Below are 27020 nucleotides of genomic sequence, written 5' to 3'. Positions count from 1 at the left end.
GGATACACTTTGAATTTTGAGAAGGTGCTGTGGGCCACCAGTCACAAAATGGCAGCCGTGGGGTGGGTGGCATAACACAGCGTCCACAGGAATTGTTCCAGGGGTAAGGAATTTTTCCAGTGTGGGCAGGGGGCAAAGTAAAACTCTGAAAGGGTGGAGCAGACTAATTTCTCACAAGAATGGGGAAGAATTGTGTCTGTGCGTTTCACGTCCTATCTTGGCAAGCCCTACATTATTGGCATGCAAAAACACAATACACCCCACAGACCCAGGAAATATTCCGTTCCTTTATTTTAATCCACAGGAGGAAGAATAATTGATTGTGAATAAGAATACATTAATATTAAAAATGCACAGGCCTGGCTCATTCCCCAGAGGTCTGAGAAAGGCCAATATGTAAACAAGGTTCACACCCTCATAAGCTTTATGCCCAGGTCCCAATTAAAATGCTGACACTGGTTCCCACTGTATCACCGCATGTGCGCAGCCACAGCGCACCAGGCTGATCCAGCTATTTTGGCACCTGAAGCAGAAGATCCCTCTCTCCTTCTCCATGGCAATAAAAAATACAATTTCATTATTAAGTTAAATAACTTTCACAATTTGCTGCCGTTTCATGATGCCCCAAATCAGCTCCTTGAGACGGCTGCCTCACTCTGTTGCCTAATGATAGGGCCGGCCCCAACAGCAACTTAACAGAGATGCAACAAAGCGGTTAACTCCACTGCGACTTTCCGAAGGAAGCAACTGCATGATCCAATAACAGCCAAGGCACCAATGAACTACAGGATTAGTAGCTCCAAGCAGAGGCTGGTTAGAAGGCCTGAAAAGGGACACATACAGAGGCAGCCTCGTCTGTAAGCAGGTACTCCAGGGAGCTCTGAATTAAATATTTATTTAGAACATAAGAACATATTTCCCATGATACATGATATGGGAATTCCTGTCTTAGAGGCTTCATCTGGTTCACAGAATCAGGAAAATGTGCAGCCACCTGATCATCTTAATTCAATGCCTACATGTCTCTAGTAGGAATAGAGGCTGGATGGCCTCTTATCAGGGATGCTGTAACAGCAGATTTCCTGCATCGGCAGGGGGGTTGGACTAGATGACCTCTAAGATCCCTTCCAACTCTATGATTCTATGATCAATGTGCAAACAAAACAGCCCCTTCCCGCATTACATACCGCATTATGAAGGGCGTGTTTCTGCTTTTTAACAAACCCGTCAGGCCACAGGGATGGGGAACTTGTAGCCCTCCATGTATTGCTGGACTCCACCTCCCATCCTCCCTGACCATTGGCCATGCTGGCCATGCTGATGAGAGTTGGGAGTCCATGAACATCTAGATGGCCAAAGGTTCCCCAACCCCGTATACATATTTTTTTTCTTTAAGGCACTCTTCACATCACACTTAAGAACAGCCCGCTTTCCTTGGCTTGAGACTGATCCCACCTTCCCCATCCTCTCTCTCAAAATAATTGGGGCGGCAGACGGCTGATCCTTGAACTAATGCAAGGCAGGCGCTGAAACAAGACTGGCTCCTTCTCCTCTCCCAGACCCAAATAAGCCTTTAGAGGTCACACTCCTCCAGTTTGGCTTTCTACACCAACTCTGTCACCCCAGAGCCAAACGCATAAGCAGCCAGATCCAAAGTGTTCGCCTTTTCTCTTAGTCTCTCACTGCAGAAGTTCAAAATAAATACGCCAATCCTGTCCCCTGCTTGGAGAGACGCCAGCATAAAAGTCTGAGAATCCCTGAGTTAGCAGAGGATTGTGTTTGCTGCAGCGGGGGGGGGGACAGGGGTGCCAGCAGAGTGTGGGCACGGACAGACACGCCCCCCCCCAAAATACGCATGCATGCATTTCAAAGGCAAGGGCCGCCCTGCAGCAGAGTGGGGGTTGCGACGGCATGGAGGGCACTGGCCGTCTTGCGCGAGGCCTTGCGCAGCAGTGGGCTGTTGGGATGGCTCTCCTGGAGGTGACGCAGGTGGCTCTCCTGGCTGTCGGCCGTGGAGCCGCAGTCCTCGCAGACGTAGAGCTTGGCGCGGCGCTCCTTGTAGGCGTAGCTCTGCTGCACCCCGTGGATCTTCTTCAGGTGCGACTCCAGCGAGCAGCGCTGGGTGAAGGCCTTGTCGCAGAGGTCACACTTGTAGGGGCGAACACCTGGGGGAGAGAGGGAGAGCGGCAAGGGTTGGGCGGTGGTTGCTTTTTTGGGGGGGGTACAGTTGGACGCAAGATGTGGAATCGGGGGGGGGAAGCAGTGCAATCGGAAAGCTGATCACGGACAGTTTGGAAAAGGGGAGGGGGAGAATTAGGCACATTAAGCACATGCCTTTGCTAAGCATTGGAATGACCAGTAATGTCAGTAATACAAATTATATGTGCATGTTTTAAACTGTTTTTAATATTATATTGTATATTGTTGTGACTCCCTTGGGACCTTTTGGTGAAGGCCAGAATAGTAGTTGTAATAATAATAATAATAATAATAATAATAATAATAATAATAATAATAATAATAATAATAATAATAATAATAATAATAAATGTAGCATGTGCTCAGTTTCCATACTTAAAGCGAACTGCCCAACCTTCTTCTTTGGAGCCAGATCCTTCTCTTCTGCTCCTTTACCTTGGGGCAAGTAACACTTGATCTCATAAAATTTCCTTAAAGTACGCCTGGTTTTCCCTCTGTTCATTAGTGAACAGATTAATAAATGAATCATCGCTATATAAGCAGACAAGAACTGCTGACTCCTGTGGAGAAAAGCACCACGGATACAGGGTGTAAGCAAAGAGCCCAAGCATGCTTTGCTTTTATTTGACTTCTTTTTTTTATCATGGGGTGTCTGACAGGGAGTTTGTGCAGCTGGAAAATCTGCTTTCAAAAACCCCCAGAGAGTGAGATGAGGGTGGGTGGATGAGAGGAAAAGGGCTACCTGCTGTCTGCAACAAGCAGGAAGAAACTTATTTATTTCATTTATACCCTGCCTTTCTTTCACCATGGAACCCAAGGCGGCTTACAGATGGTTCCCAGGTGGTCTCCCATCCAGGCACTGACCAAACCCAAACCTGCTTAGCTTCAGCAGGGTGGTGGCCTCCTGTGCCTTCAGACCATAGCCTGGGACTAACTTCTGAATGGCACATTTACAAGACGGCACCCTCCCTCCCCATGATATGCACAATCAAGCCAAATGATCTTGGGGATGGAGCAACTCCCCTATGAGGAAACGTTGTAGCCCTTTGGGGCTTTTAAGTTTGGAGAACAGGCGAGTAAGAGGGGACATGATAGAAGTGTATGAAATGACGCATGGCATGGAGAGAGTAGACAGAGAGAGAGAAAAACTCCCTCTCTTATAACATTAGAAGTTGTGGATGTCATGAAGCTGCCTGCTGGACGATTCAGGAGAGGCAAAAGAATTTGTTCCCACAAGAGGCAGCAATGGCCACCAACTTGTTGTTGTTGTTATGTGCACTCCAAGTTGCCTACGACTTGTGGCGACCCTATGAATCAGTGACCTCCAGTAGCACCTGTCATGACAGCACGATGAAAATGTCGACCCAGTGTGCGGCAGCTGTGAAAAAGGCAAATTCCATGCTAGCGATAATTAGGAAAGGTATTGAAAATAAAACAGCCGATATCATAATGCCGTTGTATAAATCTATGGTGCGGCCGCATTTGGAATACTGTGTACAGTTCTGGTCGCCTCATCTCAAAAAGGATATTATAGAGTTGGAAAAGGTTCAGAAGAGGGCAACCAGAATGATCAAGGGGATGGAGCGACTCCCTTACGAGGAAAGGTTGCAGCATTTGGGGCTTTTTAGTTTAGAGAAAAGGCAGGTCAGAGGAGACATGATAGAAGTGTATAAAATTATGCATGGCATTGAGAAAGTGGATAGAGAAAAGTTCTTCTCCCTCTCTCATAATACTAGAACTCGTGGACATTCAAAGAAGCTGAATGTTGGAAGATTCAGGACAGACAAAAGGAAGGACTTCTTTACTCAGCGCATAGTTAAACTATGGAATTTGCTCCCACAAGATGCAGTAATGGCCACCAGCTTGGACGGCTTTAAAAGAAGATTAGACAAATTCATGGAGGACAGGGCTATCAATGGCTACTAGCCATGATGGCTGTGCTCTGCCACCCTAGTCAAAGGCAGCATGCTTCTGAAAACCAGTTGCCGGAAGCCTCAGGAGGGGAGAGTGTTTTTGCACTCGGGTCCTGCTTGCGGGCTTCCCCCAGGCACCTGGTTGGCCACTGTGAGAACAGGATGCTGGACTAGATGGGCCACTGGCCTGATCCAGCAGGCTCTTCTTATGTTCTTGTGTTCTTATGAACCACCCTGTTCAGATCTTGTAAGTTCAGGTCTGTGGCTTCCTTTATGGAATCAATCCATCTCTTGTTTGGCCTTCCTCTTTTTCTACTTCCTTCTGTTTTTCCCAGCATTATGGTCTTTTCTAGTGAATCATGTCTTCTCATTATGTGTCCAAAGTATGATAATCTCAGTTTCATCATTTTAGCTTCTAATGATAGTTCTGGTTTAATTTGTTCTAACACCCCATTATTTGTCTTTTTCGCAGTCCATGGTATCCACCAACTTGGGTGGCTTTAAAAGAGGACTACTGATGGAGGGCGAGGCTCTCAATGGCTGCTAGCCATGACAGCTATGTTGTACCTCCACTGTCGGAGGCAGTATGCTTCTGAACACCAGCTGCTGGCAACCACAGGAGGGGAGAGTGCCACTGCACTCAGGACCTACTTGTGGGCTTCCCATGGGGGCATCTGGCTGGCCACTGTGAGAACAGGATGCTAGACAGGATGGGCCACTGGCCGGATCCAGCAGCCAGGCTCTTCTGATGTTCTTATGGTACACATGGAAACCAACTGGACACGTCTTTAAATCTTAACTTGCACACTGGACCAAGGGTCTGAATCTGTGTTAAGGCAGCTTCCTAAGTTCCTATTGAAAGCAGCTCTTCATTCAGAACCATGAGGACTGGAGCCTCACTTTACTTGAGGGGAAGGACTGTAGGTCAGAGGCAGAGGATCTGCCTTGCGTCCAGAAGGTCCCAGGTTCGAGCCCCAGGTAGGGATGGGAGAAGCCCTAAAGAGGTGCTGCCAGTCAGTGTTGACAATACTGAGCTAGATGGAAAAGCGCCCCCTCCCCGCTGTCAAGTAACAGACCACCAAAGCTCACCTGTGTGCGTCCGGACATGGCGTTTGAGGTCAAAGGTGTCGTTGAAGCCTTTGTTGCAGTACGGGCAGAGGTGGCGCTTCACCTGGCTGTGGCATTTCAAGTGGCGGTTCAACATGCGCTGGTAGGAGAACCCTTTCTGGCAGTAGGGGCAGGCGAACAGGTCCCCGGGGCCTTCACCCTGGGTCACCTGCAGAGAAAAGCAGGTAGAGGAGACATTCATTAGGCACGTTTGCACACGGACCCACAGCGGAACAGAGGGGGATGTACTGGCAAGGCTGCCACACAGAGGAGGGCCGGGATCTCTTCCCGATCGTCCCAGAGTGCAGGACACGGAATAACGGGCTCGAGTTGCAGGAAGCCCGATTTCGACTGGACATCAGGAAAAACTTCCTAACTGTTAGAGCGGCATGACAATGGAACCAATGACCTAGGGAGGTGGTGGGCTCTCCGACACTGGAGGCCTTCAAGGGGCAGCTGGACAGCCACCTGTTGGGGACGCAGCCACCTTGGGCCTGAGGTTCCTCACCCCTGTTCTAACTGGAGTTGCTGGGGATTGAACCTGGGACCCTCAGCACAGAGCCACTGCGCTCTGGCCCTTCCCCTAAAGATTCCAATCCTCCTGGTTCTGAATAAAGAGCTATTTTAAACTAGGAACTCAGAAGGGGCTGCGTGCCAAGTCAGATCGCCACGCCACCTAGCCCAGAATAGTCTGCTCTACTACTCTTCAACCATGGGCCCTCAGATGTCGTCGGACGACAACTCCCATCACCTTTGGCCATTGGCTAAGCTGGCTGCGGCTGATGAGAGCTGTAGTCCAACAACATCTGGGGGCGCACGGTTGAACAACCGTGGTCTGTCCTACACTGGCTCCCACAGGGGACTTGCCGAGCTCAACCTACAGATGCCAAGGACTGAACCCGGGATCTTCTACATGCCAAGCAAAGCGCTCTGCCACTGAGCCATTTAACCGGAGACCCTTATGCAAGGGGAGCCAAATGCGACCTCCTGGGCCTCTCTACACGGGCCTCGGGACTCTCCATGGGGGACATTCCTCACTGGCCTTGATTTGCACCCCAAGTGTTTTTTTTTTGTATAGCTGTAATGCGTCCTTGAACTCGGATCATGGATCTTGCTTGTCTGGGATGGCAGAGAGAGGGATGGCACGTCTGTGTGCAGAAACAAGACGACGACAACAACAACTACTACTACTAATAATAATAATATAGACCTCACTCAGAGATCCCAGGGAGGGTTACCACAATTTAAAAACACATAATTAAAACAAATGGAAATGGACTGCCTTCATGTCAATTCCGACTTATGGCGACCCTATGAATAGGGTTTTCATGGTAAGTGGTATTCAGAGGGGGTTTCCCATTGCCTCCCTCTGAGGCTGAGAGGCAGTGACTGGCCCAAGGTCACCCAGTGAGCTTCATGGCTGTGTGGGGATTCAAACCCTGGTCTCCCAGGTTGTAGTCCAACACTCTAACCACTACACCACACTGGCTACAAAGGCAAAATGGACATACATTGCTCCACCCCATTTTTCCTGTGGCCCCACCCACCGCTGGGAAGCGGCCCCCAGACGGTTGCCCATAAAGACTTGCGGCCCTCCGCCTGAAAAAAGGTTCCCCATCCCTTGTATGCCGGTTCACACCCTATCTAGCCAGGTATCGACTAAACGGTCAGTCTACGTGAGCAGGGTTTCAGGTAGAGAAAGCTCATTCCCATCACCTGCTCCGTGAAATCCTTTTAAACTTAAGAGCTATTCCCCCCTCCCCATTTCAGGCCATACCTTGATCTTGGGGTGCAGGAACCTGGACTCCTCATCCTGTGGTATCTCACTCGGGACCTGGGCTGTGCAATGGGGCTGGGCGGCAGTGCAGCTGGTGTTTCGGATCGTCATGTCCAGGGGCATCGGGTACGACGGGGGCTCAGCAACCGAGGGCTCCAGATCTTTCCACAGGGCATAGCCACCCAGGGAGACTGCAGGAGAGAAAAGGAAGTCGTTCGTTCCAACATCACAAGGGCTTAAAAGCAGCCCTTCTGGATCAGGCCATTTCGTCCAGCAGCCTGTTCTCAACGTGGCCAACCGGATGCCTCAATGGGAAGCCTAAGGGAAGGGCCTGAGGGCAACAGCAATTCTCCCCACTTGCAATTCCCAGCCACGCTTCCTCTGACGGAGGACCTTCTCTCACCATTAAGAAGTTTCCCCTCATGTTTGGCCGAAATGTACCCTCCTGTAACTTAAGCCCATTAGATGTAGACCTGCTCTCCGGATCAACAACAGAGAACACGTCCTTGCCTACACATATGTAAAAGGCCAGCAGTGGGGGACCTGTAGTCCTCCAGATGTTGCTGGACTATAACTCCCATCATCCCTGACCATTGTCCATGCTGGCTGGGGCTGATGGGAGGTGGACATCTGAAAAGGACATCTGAAAGGGCCGCAGGTTCCCCATTCCCGGCTTTAAGCTAACTGTAAGGATTGACTAATCTGGAATAAGCAAATGCAATCTTGAAAACACGTGAAGGGCAGAAGATGACTTAAAGGCCTCTGTCCTCCCTCCGTCCGCAAACCTGAACAGAGCATCATCCAACACAGGGCTCAAATGCAAAAGAATCTCTATAGGAAGTGTGGGTCTTGGGGGAGGGATGTAAAATCCCCTTGTGTCGGATGCTAGTCCTCATGACCAGAACTAAGTTGGAATGCTAGTCCTCACAGATGGAACTCAGTTGCGGCGCTAGTCCTCATGGGTGGAACTCAACTAAAAGTGTCATGGGGTGCTCTCTCCTTCCCTCCCCCCCCCGCAATCCCTCCCTCCCTTCTCTGCCTTCAACTACCACCACCCATCGTCAGCTGTAACAGCAAGTAAACAGCACAGAACCGGTTAACCGGGATGTTATTGGAAAGTCGAACCCAGCCCAGGTAGCTAATTAAGCATTTCCGGGCCGGCGCCACAATTTCATCTCCTGTCACCTGCCTCAAGGGAAGTCGCATGGGAGGGCCCATGTTGCAATCACCCACCAAAGGCGCATCCACTCAGCCTTCCCGTTCTTCTTGGCTCCGTTGGAAAGAGAAAGAACACCTCAGCACTAGGCAGAACCCAAGTAGGCGTCCCACAAGGATCGTGATGAAAGCCAAGCTCAAAAGGCAACATGAAGTGAGGAAACATCCAGTCCAAACTCTCTTAACCAAGCCAGCAGTAAAGGGCTGATTAACCACCAGCAAAAGGCTGATCAATGGCTGTTATGGCGCTGATTGAGGATAAACTCCTCCCCCCCCCAAAAAAGCAAAGACCTAAAAACCAAAGTTTCAGGAATACATTGCAGATTGGAGAATCTGCTTGCACCAAACTAAAAACACCCCATCTCTCTGCACAATATTTCTTTAAAGGTTTTTAAAAGGTTTCCTTGTACTTAAGCAGCGTTACATTTCCTTTTGATTTATCTATCAAGCAGCCTGGAGTGAACTGACAAGCCATTCGAAGAAGCCTGTCAAATTTGTCAGGGTCTGGTTCCCACCCCATCCCCATTCCTTTTAATAAAATGGAATTTGATGAAACATTTCCTTCCAAAGCAGTTGCAATTTGAAAGGAGGGAGTGGAACTTAAAATCTCCCCCCCCCCATGCACAGACATGCACACAAGCCTTTTTCTCTTAATTGCAGATATATGTGCAAGGGCTGCCTGCAGTTGCCCTCCATCACCTCTGCACATGCTCAGAGGCATGACGCCCCTCAGTGCATTCCAGAGCTGAACCGATGTTCAAATTCACCTACACTCGAAGCTTCTATTTTTCCCAAGTTCTGTGGGAGAAGGGGAACGCATAGACACCCATAGCAGGGGGGCAAGGGGGCTGCTGCTGCCCCCCTCCCCCGATGAAACATGATCCCCAGATCCCCAACTTCCATTAAAAAAAGAAAAATTCCTATCATTTGTAGAACCTGAGATATGTGACAAAATGGACAGACACTATTATCAAGAAGCCTGTGTCACCCTTTCAGTGTTTTATTCCTTCCCCCCAGAAAAATCCCTGCAGATGCCCAGGGGGCCAGGGGTGTCTATTTGGGAATGCAGGAAAGCAAGACTCTTGCTGTGTCTCCTTCTGCGATGGCTTTTTGTGCTCAGAACATCTCCTTGCATGCAGAAGGTGAGAGGTTCAATCCCCAATGGCATCTCTGGGCAGGGCTGGGAAAAATCCTTGGGAGCTGCTGCCAGTCAGTGTAGACAATACTGAGCTAGATGGAACTCAGTCTATGTTCTGATGGATGAAACTGAGGTTATCCTATCACTAGAAACTAAAATGATGAAACTGAGCTTATCATACTTTGGACACATCATGAGAAGACCGGATTCACTAGAAAAGACAATAATGCTGGGGAAAACAGAAAGGGTAGAAAAAGAGGAAGGCCAAACGAGAGATGGGTTGATTCTGTCAAGGAAGCCACAGACCTGAACTTACAAGATCTGAACAGGGTGGTTTATAACAGATGCTATTGGAGGTCACGGATTCATAGGGTCACCATAAGTCGAAATCGACTTGAAGGCACATAACAACAACAACAAAAGCCAATGGTCAGAGATGAGAGATGGAATCCGGCAACATCCCGGGGGCCACAGGTTCTCCCGAGGCCTGGCTTTAACAGGCATATGGCGAAGGATCGACAGGTCCACTTTCCCAGTTACCACACACACAGCCAGATAAGGCTTCCCCGGCCGAAATGCTGCTTGCTTCAAAGCTTTTAATAGATAAGGTTTGCGCAGAAGACATTCTAGCTCATGGTCGGAACCACCCTCTACGAAGGCAACCAGGGAGAACGAGCAAGGGTAGCAAGCGACTGCATTTCTTGCCCAACCCTCCGTTGCAAAGGCTTCCCAAAGAAATCTCGGCACACAGGCTCCAGAGACTTCCCAAGACTGGATTGCAAAGCACCTCGCCCCAGAATTGTTCCCAGCAGCCTTGGGACACATTAAGAAGGATTGCAGCTCAGTGGCAGAGCCTCTGTTTGGCATGAGAAGGTCCCAGCTTCAGTCCTTAGCATCTCCAGGCAGGACCGGGAACGTCCTGGGCCTGAAATCTTGGAGAGCTGCTGCCTGTCCATTTACTGAGCTAGATGGGCCACTGGCTCGACACGGTCTAAGACCGCCTTCATATGTTCCTATAGAACAGCTGTGGAGAACTTGTGGTCCTCCAGATGTTGCTGAACTCTATCTCCCATCATTCCTGACAACTGGCCATGTTGGCTAAGGCTGATGGGAGTTGTAGTTCAGCAACGTCTGGAGGACCACATGGGCACCAACGGCCAATCACTCACTCGTGCAGAAGAAAACAAAGGGCTATAACTGGGGAGGAGGCAAAAGCTGACCTTTCCCTGATGGCCCGAGAAGCAAGCTTCTCCAAAGCCCAACCCCTTAATCTGCATAGCCCCGCCCTGGGTTCAGTTTCGTGGTCACACGAGAACGTGACACAACAACGGGAGAGTGGGATAGAATGTCGAGAAGGGGGTCCAGAGAAGAGAGTGCTACTCATAGCAGAGGGGGTATTCTTGGTAGCTCTGCCATCCTCAGAAGCTCAGGGGATCATGGCCCAGGAGAGGACTGTGGCATCCGCTAAGTTGTGGAATTCTCTCCCCAGAGGTGTGTATGGCACCTTGGCTTTCACCGAATGCTAAAGACGTACCTCTTTACCCTGCCCTTTGACACCTGAGATGTATTATTATTATTAATTATTATTATTATTAATATTGCTATTAATATTATGTATTGCTCGCCCTTCACCCAAAGGTCCCAGGGTGGGTCACAACAGTTTTAAAATACATCTTTACCCCTCCATTCCTGTGATTGTAATTTGTTTTAATTGTTTTTAATATTAAATTTTAAACACTTGTAACCCTCCCTGGGACCTGTTGGGGAAGGGTGGGTTATAAATTTAATAATTATTATAATACATGTGGCTGTTTACAGAATAGCATAGATCCCCACACAAAGAGGTTCCTACCCCAGAGAGCTTACAATCTAAATCACTGGTCACAGAACCATAGAACAGTAGAGTTGCCAGGGGCCTGTAAGGCTATCCAGTCCAACCCCCTGCTCAATGCAGGAAACCAACTTCAAGCATCTCTGACAGGCGGTTGTCCAGCTGCCTCTTGAAGGCCTCCAGTGTTGGTGGTGCAGAATCCTGTGGCCCTGAAAATGTTTCAGGACACAGAGGTTCCTGCCCCACGGAGTTCACAATCTAAATCAGCAAGGAGGAACCTGTGGCCGTGCAGATGTTGCTGGACTCCATCTCCATCTGGCTGGGGCTGATGGCAGTCCAACATCATCTGCAGGAAGGGCCACAGGTTCCTCCATTCCTGATCTCAATGTTGATGGTGCAGGAACGGGGGGGGGGAGACATCCAAGGAGGGGCCAGAGTAACAAGGGATGAACGCAAGCAAACATTCCTCACCAACTTAGGCTTTGTTTTGGTCACAGGAGAAGACTATCATGATCACTCAGGCTAACCTACCTTGCAGGGGTGTTAGAAGGATAAAAAAGGAAAGGGGCCACATATGCCAACCTGAGCTTATTGGGGGGAAGGATGGGATAAATAGGTAATAAATGAACTCAGCATGTGGCCGGGGGGATGTTAAACTGGAGACTTGAAGAGAAAAGTGGGTATTTGGAGAGAGGGAGGAGTGGGGGGAAATTTCAACTGGGCCTTGAGCCCCACTCAGTGTGGTATAGAAGCACTCAGAGTCATCACAGCCAAGCTGATGGTCATTTTGTCTCACTGAAGAGCCAGAGCAGCCTGAAACCTGGGAGACCAGGGTTCAAATCCCCACTCAGCCCCGGAGCTCACCACATGGACCTTTGGACCAGGCTAAACTTTCTCTCCAAACTAACATACCTCACAAGGGGGGAAAGAATTCCTTTATTTCTTAAGTTTATTCCCCCGCCTTTCCTCTAAGGAGCTCAAGGTGGCATCTTTGGTCCTCCTCACAACAGCCCTGTGAAGTAGGTCAGGCTGAGAGACAGCAACTGGCCCAAGGCCACTCCAGCGAGCAAGGATTTGAATCTTGGTCTCCTGGGTTCTAATCCAGCACTCCAACCACTACATCGCTCTACCTCAAGTACATGCCCCGGAGCTGCTTGCACAGAAGGAAGGATATAAAGGTAATACGGTAACTGAATATATATACACACATGCAGCCTCAGTTTCCCCCCTGTTATCTATAATCCAGTTTAAGAACATAAGAAGAGCCTGCTGGATCAGGCCAGTGGCCCATCTAGTCCAGCATCCTGTTCTCACAGTGGCCAACCAGGTGCCTGGGGGAAGCCCGCAAGCAGGACCCGAGTGCAAGAACACTCTCCCCTCCTGAGGCTTCCGGCAACTGGTTTTCAGAAGCATGCTGCCTCTGACTAGGGTGGCACAGCACAGCCATCACGGCTAGTAGCCATTGATAGCCCTGTCCTCCATGAATTTGTCTAATCTTCTTTTAAAGCCATCCAAGCTGGTGGCCATTACTGCATCTTAAGAACATAAGAACATAAGAAGAGCCTGCTGGATCAGGCCAGTGGCCCATCTAGTCCAGCATCCTGTTCTCACAGTGGCCAACCAGGTGCCTGGGGGAAGCCCGCAAGCAGGACCCGAGTGCAAGAACACTCTCCCCTCCTGAGGCTTCCGGCAACTGGTTTTCAGAAGCATGCTGCCTCTGACTAGGGTGGCAGAGCACAGCCATCACAGCTAGTAGCCATTGATAGCCCTGTCCTCCATGAATTTGTCTAATCTTCTTTTAAAGCCGTCCAAGCTGGTGGCCATTACTGCATCTTGTGGGAGCAAATTCCATAGTTTGACTATGCGCTGAGTGAAGAAGTACTTCCTTTTGTCTGTCCTGAATCTTCCAATATTCAGCTTCTTTGAACGTCCACGAGTTCTAGCATTATGAGAGAGGGAGAAGAACTTTTCTCTATCCACTTTCTCAATGCCATGCATAATTTTATACACCTCTATCATGTCTCTCCCTATCATGTTTCTCCCTAGACACACTTTACTGGTCAACTAATACATCTTACAGAGAAATTAAAGGCTGTTTTCAGTCTGGCCAGCAGCACAGGGCCAGCCCCCCCCCCGGAATGCTTTCCCCAAGTCAGCACATTGGAATTTATTGAGGAAACTGGGAGCAAGCTTCCAGCACAATTAATTAAACGCTAATTACAGCCTCTCGAGCGAAGCGCTGTGATGCATGCCAAGGCAGACAGGGAGCTTTATGAGCAGAGCACCAGGCGTTTCCCCCCCACCCCAATTCCTTTGGGCTCTCCCTCCATCACCAAACCGGTTGCAGCCCCCCTCCTGTGCGCGTGCGCACTCTTCATGACCACCCTGATGCTCTCAGTGGCCTCATAGCTCCGATTGCCAAATGGAACCTCCAAAGTCAGAGGCAGCCTACCTCTGAATACTACTCACTGGAGGTTAGTCACCATAAGTAAACAAGATCCTGGGACTAGATGGGCTTTGGGCCTGATCCAACGGCCAGGTTCAGAGTAGGGGAGAGGAGCCCGACCCTTCGAGACCCCCCCAGCCCTTGCCAATTCTCCCACCACAACATGACTACATGCTTGTCAATTTAGTACTATACGTACCACGCATCTTGTGGAAGTGGGTGGCAATCCACAAAAGCTTATACCACCAGTGGTGCCATCAGGGAAGGACTTGGGGCAGAGTTCTAGGGCCCCACTCAGCAGAATGAGTGGGGCAGGAGGAGGGGGGGAATGTGGCTGGCTTAGCACATTTCCAAGTCAGTGGAGCAATATACATTATTGTCGGGGGGGGGGAAGGCAGACTGTCAAATTAGCCATCACATTAGTTTTTTAAAGGTGTCACAAAACTTGTTTTTGTCGCAACAGACTGGCACAGCCACCCTTCTGAAAAGGATCGCTTACAGCAGTGTCACCAGGCCAAGTTCAAGGTGTGTTATATTGTTGTGACCCAACCTGGGCTCCTTGTGGGAGGAAGAGTGGGATGCAAATTTAATAAATAACAACAATAATTTACAAGGCCCTAAACAACGTGGGTCCAGGACACCTTAAGGACCAGCTGTTCTGTACATCCCTGCACTATAATGGAGATCTTCGGGGGAGTCTCTGTTAGTGGTCCCAGATGCACAGCTCAAATTCACCAGGAGCTATGCAGTTTGGCATTGTAGGTCTCATTCTTTGGAACTTCCTTCCAGATAACAACAACAACAACAATCATAATAATCACAATCACAATCACAATTAGGGAACATCCTAAAACTCTGTCCCTCAAACCATCCAAACCTGTCGAACTTCAGGTGCTTGACGGAGACCTTTCTCCTTCGACAAGCATTGAAGCATGTTGGGTTATTGCTTGATTGATTGGGACCATCTACATTGAAAAGTGGCCTATAGCTATTGGAAAGAAATAAGCTTAAGGGGGACTGCAGCATTCTTCCAGCTAGGGCCACAAGATGTTGCCGGGCAACAACTCCTGTCACCCCTGACCATTGGCTAAGTCGGTTGGGGATAATGGGAGTTATAGTCCAACAATATCTGAGGAAACCAAGGTGGAAAAATGCTGGTCTGAGGATTGTTGGGTGCTAAGAAATGGGTGCAAGTGCCTAGCAATTAAGAGGTGGCCAATGAAACCCAGCTTCTTCCTCTGTGCATAGGACTCTGTTGCCTGCTCCCCAAAGGGAAGTGACACCTAGTAGTTACTTCAGACAAGTCCAGACCCAGGACCCCATTGCTCTAGACCCTGCATTAAGGAAGGCAGTGGGGTCTAGCAGTTAGAGCAGTTGGTGGGTACTAGGGAGAGGGCTTTTTCTGTGGTGGCCCCCACTCTCTGGAACTCCCTCCCGTTTGATCTCCGACATGCCCCTTCCCTGGATGTATTCCGCAAGGCCCTGAAGACATGGCTATTTCAACAGGCCTTTGAGATCTTTGGGATGGGTTAATCTCCATGATTTTGTCATCTATTATGTGCTGTATATGTAAATGTCTTTATAAATGTACTGATGACTGTCCAGTATTTTATTTATTGAGATTAATGTGACTGCATTTGATACTATTGTATTTTATCCCATTTTAATGTACGTCGCCTAGAGTGGCTATCTGCCAGATAGGCGACACACAAATTAAATATTATTATTATTATTATGTGAGCCAGGAGAACTCATCCCTGGGTTCCTGCTCTATTGCAAAAGGAAGTACTGAGACATTTGCAGTGGGTGGGAGGGTAGAGAGAGAACACTATGAACCAAGAGTTAAGAAAAGGTTTCTAGTGCTTGTTAGTGGAAGGACTCTTGACTGATTAATTAACATTTTTATACCTTGCTTTTCCAGCAAGCAATTACCTCCCTAGCTGGGCTTTTGCACCTTTCACGGCTGTAGGGCAGGCAGAAATTCACACGCACACCCATTAGGCATCCTGCTATGCAACCCGCTGAATTTCTGCTTGTCGCATAGCCCTTAAAAGCCTAAAGATCCTGCTGATGTCATCATGATCAACAAGTCCATTGAATTCAATCGGTCCACTTTGAGCAGGACTTAACTAAAGCCTGCACCTTGCCACATTAGTTACCTATATTGCTATGATCAAAGGTGAAAACATTACATAAACACCTTGAAAAAATCCAGATTGTTTACCCTAGAAAAACAGCCACTCGTTAAGGGCCGGCAAAAACTCCGAGATTGCAATCCTGAGTTTACTTAGCTTCTATGTTGAGTACGTGCGTGCAACTATACATGTTCAGGATCGCGGTGTACGTGATCCTGACCTTGCGCCGGACGGAGAGAGCGCAGAACAGAGACGCCCAATTACCTGGTGGTTTAATTAGCTTGGGAGTCGCGGGAGCGGCGTTTCCAGCGTCCAATCCCATGGAGCGCTTCCGGCAAACCCCACCACCACCACCTTGCGCCTCGTTCTACTTAACCAACCAGCCGAATCGCCGGCGAGTTTAAAAGCCGCCCGCTCATCGGAAGGGGGTTGCCGCGCATAACTGCACTTTCCCAGCATTCTTGGCCAAACAATAGGTTCGGATGGCCGGGCGCCCCGCGCAGGTGTGGTTAATTTTAAAAAAAGGGGGGTGGGAGTTTAAAGAGTAAGGAAGCCTTCCGGCTTTGCCTCAAGGGGACCCATTCGGAACGGAGTCACGATCTGTCGCTGTTCGCCCCCCCCCGGGCCCGATCACAGCCTCAAGCCCCCCTCCCAATTCCCAGACACATCCTCCTTCCAGGAAATGGTGGGGATCGAGGCCTCTCGGGCGGAATCTGCCCGAGCCATGATGGAGCCTAAACTTTTACCCTCTCGACCCCTCTCCTAGGATGGCCGTTACGCGCCACCTTGTTCCGCCTACCCCGGAGACATTTTCTAAGCCATTTTTTAAAAAATCCCAATCGTTTTAAAAGGGGACTTTCCTGTTTTTTTCCAGGCGTGACTCCGGATTTTATTCTAAAGCCGGAGCGGCCGTTGTTCAGGCCCCCCTCCCCAGAGTCCTAGAGTGGTCCCTTCCCAAGACTCACCTGGCACGTAAATCTCTCCTCTTTCTTCATCGGGAAGTTCGCTCCAGTTCCTCTTGCCGGTGGAAACGCAAGTTTTTTTCACGAGGAAAGCTCTGGGCATCTTAATTCTCTGGATAGCTTCTTTAAAAAAAAAAAAAAATCTCCCACCCCACCCTCCAAAAATGGCTTCGTTTCCTCACTCCTTTCCTCCCCTGGCACACCCCCACACCAGGAAAAAGATCCGCTTCGCTTTAATTAAAAAAAGCAAACCCTGTCAGTTTCGTGCTTTTCGTTATCAACACGCTTTTTGCGGATGGAGCGTTGAAACAAACAAACAACAAAGTTTCCCGGCGGCGTTCTGCGGATGGAACGCCGAGACACACAAGCAAACGTTCCCGACGTTCTACGGATGGAACGTTAGCCCCGCCGAACGTTCCAAAGCTGGTCAGTTTCACTCCCCTGCTACGCTGCCTGGTCTTTGGCGCGCCGGGCTTCAACTCGAGGGTCAAGGTACACCGAGCAAGACGGTGCGAGAGGAGAGCAGGTTAAGTCCCTCGTAGTTCACCCTCTCTCTCTCTCTCTCTCTCTCTCTCTTGTGCCTCTCTTCCCTCTTCAGTTAAGCGGGATGCCGGATAGATTTTTGTTCGTCGATGCGCGCTTGCCGGGGGTGGGGGGGAGAATGTTTTCCTGCCCGCCGCTTCCAGAGAGCTGCGAGTTGGCTGTTGAGCGCAGTGAATGCAAAACTCGTCCCTGTCCTTGCCTCTAATTAGATCAGATGTTTGGGGGTGTGGGTGGGGATGGCGCATGCGTTTGGAAATAACGGTGTCCTTACCTTGTGTGTGTGTTACCTGGCTGCCAAACCGGTTTGCGGGGGGGGGGGGGAGGAGGAGGATGGTGCTCCCAACAACCACGATTTCTAGGATGGCGTCTGTGTTTGGCTGCTGTTCCGGGCACACATCTGTCTTTTTCTGGTGGGGGGTATTAATCTATCTTCCTCTTATATTTCTTCCTAAGGCTGTAAGGGGGGGGCAATTGCTCCTTTTGCCTCACCCCGTGAACCATAACCCTGTAATTCAGGTATTTTGTATTGCACATTAATTTAATATTTTTTTCTTTCAATTGTTTTTCCCCCACTGTTGTATATTGTTAAGTCGCTTCGGGACGGCAAATCTCCTGTTAAGTCGCTTTGAGACTTTTTTTTTTAAGCGACTCATATTATTTATTTATTAAGCTTCTATCCCGCCGCACCTCCCAGAAGGAGCCCGGGGCGGCGAACAAAAGACCGAAAACATCTTTAAAAACAAACGATCTTAACGAGCCAACGCGCTAACGAACCTCTTAAATTAAGATTCTAGCCCTTGTGGAGCCTGAGAGGTGAAGCAAAAAAGTGCGGGTGCGCTAGTTTCCTCATTAGCTCCCCCCACCCTTCTAGTTTTGTTCGTGGGCGCATTTGCTTTGCTCCCCACCCCCGAGGAAAAATGCCTGGGGCTGCCCGTGGCTGCAATCCCTGCTCGTAATTTAAGAATAATCAAAAAGGTTTGCTTGTGAGGAGGAGTAATCATGCATAGAATCAGGCTGGGCTGACCTAGCAGCCTTCTCCACCACCACCCCCCCCCAAAAAAGAGAGTTTGGAGAAAAGTTTGTGATGGAAAAAGAGAGGGGGGAGGAGAAGAGTTAGGGTGGGGCAGGCCGGCATTCCCTCCTGCTTTCCTCCTTACCTGGTATGGGAAACTTCAGTAAACACAGGGAACAAAGATCAGCCAAACAATGGAGGGGGGGGGAGAGAGTTCGGAGGCGCTGATCCCAAGCGCAAGCGAGGGCGTGGGAGAGGGGAATTCAGACCCTCAGGAATGGATCAGTGGGATCTGTTTGAAGGGGGAATCAAGTGGGATTTTAAAAAAATCGAGGATGAAATGCTTCCTGATTTTGGCATGATCCCCTACACACATGTGCACACTGGATTAAGAGGGGCTGTAAAACTGGGCACTGAACAGATTCCTATTAAATCAGCCTTCGCTAATCTGGTGCCCTGCAGACGTTTTGGACTGTGACTCCCATCAGCCCCAGCCAGTGCTTCTCTTCCTGATGGGAGTTGTAGTCCAAAACTTCTGGAGGGCACCAGCAGGGGTGTAGTCATCCAGGCTTTTGGGGGGCGTCTTAGACCCCTTACTTTTTTCAGAGCAGTGTCTCAGAAGGGTCCCTATGTCTCCAGCATCCGACGAGACAATCGGCATGAAAGGGGAGTGCGTTAGCCACTGAGAAGAGTCTTCTAACATGCTGCCTCATCCTTTCCTGCTGATTGGAGCAAATAAGAGTGACAGGAGGTGAGTCGGCCACTGAGAAGACTCTTCTCAGCAGTTAACACACTCCCCTTTCGTGCCGATTGGCTCTTAAGGATATCTGTTGTTGTGGGAGAAGGTTTCAAAAGGATCTCATTCTTAACCCAGCAGCAAAAAAAAAGTGGGGCATGGCCGTGACTAACATGAAGGGACCCTGCACTTCTGAAGTTGCCACTACACTACTGGGCACTAGATTAGCAAAGGCTGTACTCAGTAAGTAAGTGGCAAACACAGGGCCCAAAATATCCCTGAAAATCCATATATAAAATATTCCCGTATGGTTGAGGTTCTTTCCCCACCCCCACCCCAACTCCCAGCATTCTCTGGGTGAGACTGAACTTTTCCAAATCCTCCTAGGCCGTCTTGAAAATAAAATCTTCAACTGCAATCCTATTGCATGTAAATACATATGGCGGCGTACACAGGGCCATACCATTAAGGCACACTCGGAGCATGTCCCCCCTGCCCCCAAAGAATCCTGGGAACTGTAGTTTGTTAAGGGTGCTGGGAACTGTAGTTCTAAAGGGTAAACTACAGTTCCCAGGATTAGGAACATAGGAAGTTGCCTTATACTGAGTCAGACCGTTGGTCTATCTAGCACATTATGGTCTACACTGACTGGCAGCAGCTCTCCAAGGTGTCAGACTGGGGATATTCCCAGCGCTACCTGGAGATGCTGGGGATTGAACCTGGGACTTTCTACATTCAAGGCAGATGCTCTGCCACTGAGCTGCGGCCCTTGCCTTTTTCATTGGGGGAAGCACTGCTCTTTCACTGGAAACATTCAAGAGGCAGCTGGACAGCCACCTGTCAGGAATGCTTTGATCTGGATTCCTGCATTGAGCAGGGGGTTGGACTTGATGGCCTTAGAGGCCCCTTCCAACTCTACTATTCTATGATTCTATGATTATGGGGTATACAAAGCGATCACTTCCCCCAAAGCATCTCAAAGAATCCCAGGAATAGTAGTTTGTTAAGGGTGCTGAAAGTTGTTAGGAGACCACCTCACAGGGCTACCATTCTCGGCACCCTGAGCATACTACAGTTCCCAGGAATCTTGCTGGGGGAGGCCATGGCTGTGCAAGTGGTATGAGAGCGCTTGAAACATCTGGTGCGGATGTGACCAAAACTCGCAGGGATTTTACTTCTGAGTACGGGTGCCTCTAACTGGGGTGCAAGGCTGTCCAATAGGCTCAGGTGGGTCCCCCAGTTCTTTGCAGTTGCCTTGGGTGGGACTGTGGGAGGCATCTCCAACTCTGCATTCCCTGAGGCTAGTTTCCCTCTTCCATCCCTCACTGATTTTTTTTTTAAGTTTGGCCCCAAGTACTCTGCAAGCTCACTTGGTAGTCATAAAAGTCCCATGACTCTGAAAATGAGGTTTCTCCTCACACTTAGAATAGGGAAACCCATTGTAGAGGGTTGGGCTAGGACCTGGGAGACCATGAAGTTTATTGGGTGACTTTGGGCCAGTTTGCTGCCTCTCATTCTAACCTACCTGACAGGGTTGTTGCGAGGATAAAATGGAGAGTGACGAGAACTATGTATGCCACCTTGAGCTCCTTGGTGGGATATAAATGTAGTAATAAATAAAAATGTTGCTGAACTACAACTCCCAATTAGCCTCAGCAAGCATGCCCGATGGCTAGAGATGATGGGAACTGTAGTTCAGCAACATCTGGAGGGCCAAAGGCCCCTCATTTCTGCCCTGCAGCTGTTTGCAAGGGTGGTTCCGCACATCTGGGGGCTGTGTTGATGTCGCTGCCCTGTCGTGGCTTCTGGCTTGGCTGGCTTGAGGCATCTAGCATCATTGTGGGTTGCCCTTGTTTTGCAGTGTGAGGCTAGACTAGGAGCCTCTTTGCTTTCTTCCCACACTACCAGTAGTGTAGTGGCAAATTCAGAAGCGCAGGGTCCCTTCATGATAGTCACAGCCATGCCCCTCCCTCTTTTTTTTTGCTGCTGGGTTGAGAATGAGATCCTTCTGAATGCCTTCTCCCACAACAACAGATGCCCCTAGGTGCCAGTAAGCACAAAAGAGGAGAGTGTTAGCTACTGAAAAGAGTCTTCTCAGTGGCTGGCTCACCTGCTTCCACTCCGATTGGCTCCAATCAGCAGGACAGGACAAGGAGCCTATTAGAAGACTCTTCTCAGTGGCTAATACATCATATCGCAGGATGCTGGAGACATAGGGACCCTACTCCCAAAACAGTAAGGGTCTAAGACCCCCTGAGACCCTGGACAACTACACCCCTGAGTGCTATTCCTCTTTCTGAAGTGTTGGGGTTCAGGGCCGTTAGAAAGTCTTACCCTCTGTCCCAGAATTTGCTTTTTTCTCAAGGTACACACGATCTAGGTGAACTTGAAGCCAAGAAGAGAACCCTTGTCATGATCGCACCGTACTGAAACATTTAGCCAGAACTAACTGAGATCTCAGAGAGCCAGTGTGGCATAGTGGTGAAGGTGTTGGACTAAAACCTGGGAGACCAGGGTTTGAATCCCCACACAGCCATGAAGCTCACTGGGTGACCTTGGGCCAGTCACTGCCTCTCAGCCTCATGAAAACCCTGTTCATAGGGTCGCCATAAGTCGGAATCGACTTGAAGGCAGTTCATTTACATTTACATTTGATTGAGATCTCACTAGGTCCATCTGTTTCAAAGGATCTCCTCTGAGCATGACTAATGTGCCTGCTGTGGGTCAGGGCAGCTCTGCGAATGGAGATGCCACCATGTTGTGTGAGTCGAGAGTGACAGGTTCAAAGGCCTGGGGCTGTGGGGCCCATCCAATCCTCCTCTCTCCCCACCCACCCACCCAAATTAGATTTGGACCCCCAACCCCTTCCTCTGCAGCTTGTCGTTTCGCTCGCCAGCTCTTGGCCTGCTAACAGCAGTGCCAGTTTCGGACCACTGGACTTCATGGTCTGATGGTGGAGGGCTTTTAGATGGCAATAGGTATTTCTTGATTAACTTCCAACAGACTCGTCCTCCCCCTTAAGACAGTAAGGCAAAGGTGGGAACCTTCATGACCCAGGGGCCAAATGTGGCCCTCTGTTGCGCTGCAGCCAACTCAGAAGGGACAGGAAGGGGGGAGGCATGAGTTTCAGGCGCCTCCGCAGCCAGAAGAAGCAGAGTTGGGGATTGTTGTGTCTGAGCAGGATCGTGCGGGAGGGGGGCAGCCTGCTCTCCAGCCAGTTCCCACGAGTAACGCCCTTTCCGAGGAGCCGAGCGCACCGCCCCCAGTTGATGCAGAGGACTTGTGGGGGGAAGCTTCAGAGTCAGTGCCAGCTCCTCCTTTACCAAGCAGTTCCCAGGAGGATTCCAGTGTGGCACCGCCCCCTGACCTCGAGCCCGTTGCTCCGGAGCAGGTGTCTTCAGATGAGCAGTTGGATGCGCGTCCCCTGTCTCCTCGTTCCCGTCGCCACGAGAAACGGACAGGGCAAAGACAGGAATTACGAAGGAGTCAGAGATTACGTTCGAAAACATTTCCTATATAAGCCTGCCGCTCCCAGTGGGGGGTCGTTGAGCCAACTTCCTTCACACGCTGCAGAGCATGTCTAGAGTATAGTTAGGGACTCTAGTGAGTTAGCGTAGGGTTTCCTATGAAGCGCAATGCCTTTGATGTATCCATTACTCTAATAAAATGAGATTTACTTGCGCACACACTCCAGCCTCATTCTTTCGGCTCTGGACGGGATAGATTGACTCAACCACCATCCCTACTCGAACCTGTTCCCATGGCGGATGACATGGACCAGAACGGAGCAAGAGGCGGAGTACCTATCACCATGGAAGCTTTGTATGCCGAGATCCAGAACCTCCGAGTGACTACGCAAGCCCTACAAGCCGAGAACCAAAACCTCAGAGCCGCAACGCAAGCCTTGCAAGTGGATAACCAGAATCTCCATGCCTTGGTCGCCCAAGTCCAGGCTGCGCCCCCTGGGGCGGCAGCCCCTGTGAAGTCTCCAGTGGGGCTCCCCGTGCGATACGGGGGCCAGAGTGAACAGTTTGCCACGTTTCTAGCCCAATGTGAGTTGTACATTCAAGTGGGCAGAGCTGAGTTCCCAACTGATGATGCGAAGGTGGCGTTCATCATCAGTTTATTGGAAGGAGAAGTGGCAAAATGGGCCATCCCGTATTTGATTCGCAACGACCAGATATTGCGCCAGTTTGACGCCTTGAAGAATGCAATGGGGGACATGTTCCGAGACCCCCAGAGGAAGGAGACAGTTGCCTGCCAGTTAGGGACCCTGAGACAGGGAAAGGGGTCTGTAGGGCAATACACGAATGCTTTTCGTGTTTTGTCTCAGGAGATGGAGTACAATGACCCAGCCTTGATGTACTTCTACAGAAATGGACTGAGTCCAGAAGTGTTGGATGAACTGGCGTGCTCCACACACCCCGACTCACTGAGGGGTTTGATTCAACTGAGTTTGCAGATAGACAGCCGCTTAGAAGGAAGAAAGTTGGAGCGAAGAATGGAGCCTTCACGGAGTCAGGTTGCTGCTCCGCTGCCCTGTGCGCGCCCCGTGCCCAATCCTGGCATCCCTACTGTCTCGGGAGAGGAGCCCATGCAGATTGGAGGGGCTAGACCGCGATTGACAGAGGAGGAGAGGGAAAGACGCCGGAGGGAAGGACTGTGTCTCTATTGCGGAAAGTCTGGACACCTCGCCAGAAATTGTGCAGCCAAAACCGGAAGATCCCAGCTGCCGGAAAACTTCACATCCCAGCTCTCGTAGAGGCTAGAGAGTTGGGGGGTGCTACAGACACTGAGCCTCCATTACGATCCCTTCCCTCCCAAGGGGCCCTTCTGTTGCCCATTCGCATCACCCTATCCTCAGGTGAGAGCTTCTCAGCCAAGGCTATGATCGACAGCGGAGCATCTTCGTTTCATAGACCGAGAGTTGGCGCTACACCACGCTATTCCCACAAGAGAACTGAGTCAGCCGTTGGCAGTGGAAACTATAGATGGCTGGCCTCTGAAGTCTGGGGGGGTGACTAGGGTGACTGAGTCGGTGGAAGTGAAGGTCCCTGGGCATCGGGAAGACCTGTCGTTCTATGTGGCGTCCTTGCCGCATTTCCCGGTGGTGTTGGGTATGCCTTGGCTGGTTAAGCACAACCCCACAATCTTTTGGGATGAAGCTGTGGTGGTTTTTACCTCCAAGAACTGCCATCAACATTGCCAGCCTGAAGAGGAGCCACAGGTGTTGGCAGGGGTGTCTCCCCCAAGGGATATAACTTTGCCCACCAAGTATGGGAGTTTTCGGGATGTCTTCGATAAAAAGGAAGCGGAGTAACTCCCTCCTCACCGGCCCTATGATTGTGCCATTGATTTGGTGCCTAGGGCACGCATCCCCGCCGGGCGGATCTACTCTCTATCTGAACCAGAGTTGGCAGCGTTAAGGGGGTTTCTGGACGCCAATTTGAAGAAAGGCTTCATTCGCCCTTCACAGTCCCCAGCTGGTGCACCCCTGCTGTTTGTGAAGAAAAAAGGGGGGAGCTCCGTCCCTGTAATGATTATCGAGCCCTAAACCAGCTCACTATTCCCAATAGTTACCCACTGCCGCTCATTAGGGAAATGTTGGAGAGGTTGCGTTCCACCAAAATTTTCACGAAACTGAACTTGAGAGGAGCTTACAACTTGGTGAGGATTAAGGCAGGTCATGAATGGAAGACTGCGTTTAAGACCCGTTACGGTCAGTTTGAGTATTTGGTGATGCCATACGGGTTGTCGGGAGCACCTGGAGTCTTCCAAAATTTTATGAATGACATCTTTTGGGACTCTGTGGACCGCTTTATGATAGTGTATTTGGATGATATCCTGATTTATTCGAATACTCCCGAGGAACACGACTCGCATGTGCATGCAGTGCTGCAGAAGTTACAGGAACACCGTCTTTACGCGAAGCTGGAAAAGTGTGGGTTTGACCTAACCACGTTGGACTTTCTGGGGTATCGGATCTCTCCAGCAGGAGTAGAAATGGACCCAGAAAAAGTTCGTTGTGTACTCACGTGGCAACCTCCCAAGACCAAGCAGAATTTGCAACGCTTCTTGGGCTTTGCGAATTACTACCATTGTTTCATAGCCAACTACTCCCATCAGACCGCACCGCTCACGGATTGCCTGAAGGGCTCAGGACCTTTCCAATGGACAGAAGCTGCACAAGAGGTTTTCGAGAGCCTGAAGCGAAGGTTTGCTACCGAACCCATACTACAGCATGCCAACCCGGCGCTCCCTTTTGTGGTAGAGACGGATGCGTCGGACATCACGATTGGAGGGGTTCTTTTGCAACCGGCCCAGAAAGGGGGAGAACTGATGCCTTGTGCCTACTTTTCCAGAAAGTTAACCAACTCTGAACAAAACTACACTGTGTGGGAAAAGGAGCTATTAGCCATTAGAGATGCCTTTGAAGCCTGGAGACACCATCTGGAAGGGGCACAGCATGAAATTGAGGTGCGCACGGACCATCGTAATCTAGAGAGTCTTCATACTGCCCGTAAACTCAATCAGAGGCAAGTGCGCTGGGCTCAGTTCTTCGCACGGTTCCATTTCAAAATTCATTATATCTCCCAAGCACAGAATAAGCGGGCTGATGCCCTCTCAAGGAAGCCAGAATTTCTGAGGGATCCCACCCCAAGACCGTTACAGTACATAATCCCTCCCGAGCGGGGAGTAGTAGGGGCCTGCCAAGATTCTTGGGAAGCTGAAGTGCGTGAAGCGCAACAACAGGACCCTTTCGTGCAGGAGCAGCGGGTCGAAGAGGGCGCGTCACCCCAGCAGAACAGAAGGACCTTATATGGAAGGATGGCATACTGCACCATCAGGAAGCTGTTTATGTGCCCCCCGGAGAACTGCGAGTGAGGGTACTATGTCAGTGCCATGACGCCCCCACGGCAGGCCACTTTGGGGTTTTTAAGACCATTCAAGCTGTCACTCGGGAGTTCTGGTGGCCCAAGGTGAAGAAGGACATAGAGCATTACGTTCACTCTTGCCCCACTTGCATGAGGGCTAAACATGCCACTGGGAAGCCACCGGGGCTACTGGAACCCCTTCCTACTCCAGGAGGACCTTGGCGAATGATTACTATGGATTTTATAACAAACCTTCCACCTTCGCAGGGGAAAACCACAGTTTTGGTGGTTGTTGATGCCTTCTCGAAAATGGCTCACTTCATTCCGTGCGCAGGGTTCCCAAGCGGTCAAGACACTGCCAAGTTGTATGTGCAAAATGTGTATCGGCTGCATGGTCTGCCAGACAGCCTGGTTTCTGATAGGGGCACACAATTCACCTCGCGTTTTTGGCAAGCGTTGTGGAAGTTGCTGCAAAGTGAGCTGAGACTGTTGTCTGCCCATCATCCCCAAATGGATGGGCAGTCCGAGAGGGTCAACGCAGTGTTGCAACAATATTTACGTTGTTTTGTGGGGTATCAGCAGGACAACTGGATGTCCTACCTGCATTTAGCAGAATTTGCCTATAATTATGCTGTGCATTCGCACACGCGACAGACTCCTTTCTTCGCCGATTTTGGCTACCACCCCCGAGCCTTCCCTGCCCCAAAAGACAGTCTCTCAGTCCCAGCCACAGAGGATTACTTGCAGGAACTTCACACTATGCCACAGCTACTCCAAGAGCAACTAGAACAGGCCAAAGCGGATTACAAACGCGCAGCTGACCAGTATCAGAGAGCGGGACCTCATACGAGTGGGAGACCAGGTCTGGATCTCTACACGTTTCCTAGCTATGCCTGGCCAGTGTCGTAAACTGCAGGATCGGCGTGTAGGGCCCTTTGAGGTGGAGGCTCAGATTAACCCCGTGGCTTACAGACTAAAATTGCCGCCCACCTTCAAGATGCACCCAGTCTTCCACAGGGCATTGTTGACCAAGGACGCTGCCCCCGACCCTCACCATCCGCGAGTGGAGCCCGCACCGCCGTTGTTGGTAGAGGGGGAGGAGGAATACGAAGTAGAACAGATTTTGGACTC

General features: G+C 50.2%; 1 protein-coding gene across 2 annotated transcripts; it reads right to left on the bottom strand.

Annotated features, from left to right (window-relative positions):
• Window positions 1-273: 273 nt before the first annotated feature.
• On the bottom strand, window positions 274-17543 carry OVOL1 (ovo like transcriptional repressor 1). Of its 2 annotated transcripts, none has more exons than XM_061606503.1 (4): window positions 16727-17543; window positions 6997-7187; window positions 5202-5388; window positions 274-2165 (listed from the first exon to the last, which is right to left on the bottom strand). In XM_061606503.1, the coding sequence occupies exons 1-4, from the start codon at window positions 16824-16826 to the stop codon at window positions 1867-1869; spliced, it is 777 nt and encodes a 258-aa protein (XP_061462487.1). In that variant the 5' UTR covers window positions 16827-17543; the 3' UTR covers window positions 274-1866. The 2 variants fall into 2 exon arrangements, with proteins under 2 accessions (XP_061462487.1, XP_061462488.1); XM_061606504.1 differs by lacking the exon at window positions 16727-17543 and adding an exon at window positions 16026-16344.
• Between the last annotated feature and the right edge of the window lie 9477 nt (window positions 17544-27020).

The sequence above is a fragment of the Rhineura floridana genome, chromosome 22 (assembly GCF_030035675.1).
Source record: "Rhineura floridana isolate rRhiFlo1 chromosome 22, rRhiFlo1.hap2, whole genome shotgun sequence".
Taxonomy (NCBI): domain Eukaryota; kingdom Metazoa; phylum Chordata; class Lepidosauria; order Squamata; family Rhineuridae; genus Rhineura; species Rhineura floridana.
Note: the sequence above shows the minus strand (reverse complement) of the source record. Positions and strands in the feature narration are given on the sequence as shown.

What these genes read in the sequence shown, in the direction of transcription:
- OVOL1 (XM_061606503.1), bottom strand. Translation starts at nt 16,826, where the DNA reads ATGCCCAGAGCTTTCCTCGTGAAAAAAACTTGCGTTTCCACCGGCAAG. An exon ending in AGGAGAGATTTACGTGCCAG is followed by an intron (nt 7,188 to 16,726) that starts GTGAGTCTTGGG and finishes TCTCTCCTGCAG; the next exon opens with TCTCCCTGGGTGGCTATGCC. An exon ending in CCATGTCCGGACGCACACAG is followed by an intron (nt 2,166 to 5,201) that starts GTGAGCTTTGGT and finishes TCTCTCCCCCAG; the next exon opens with GTGTTCGCCCCTACAAGTGT.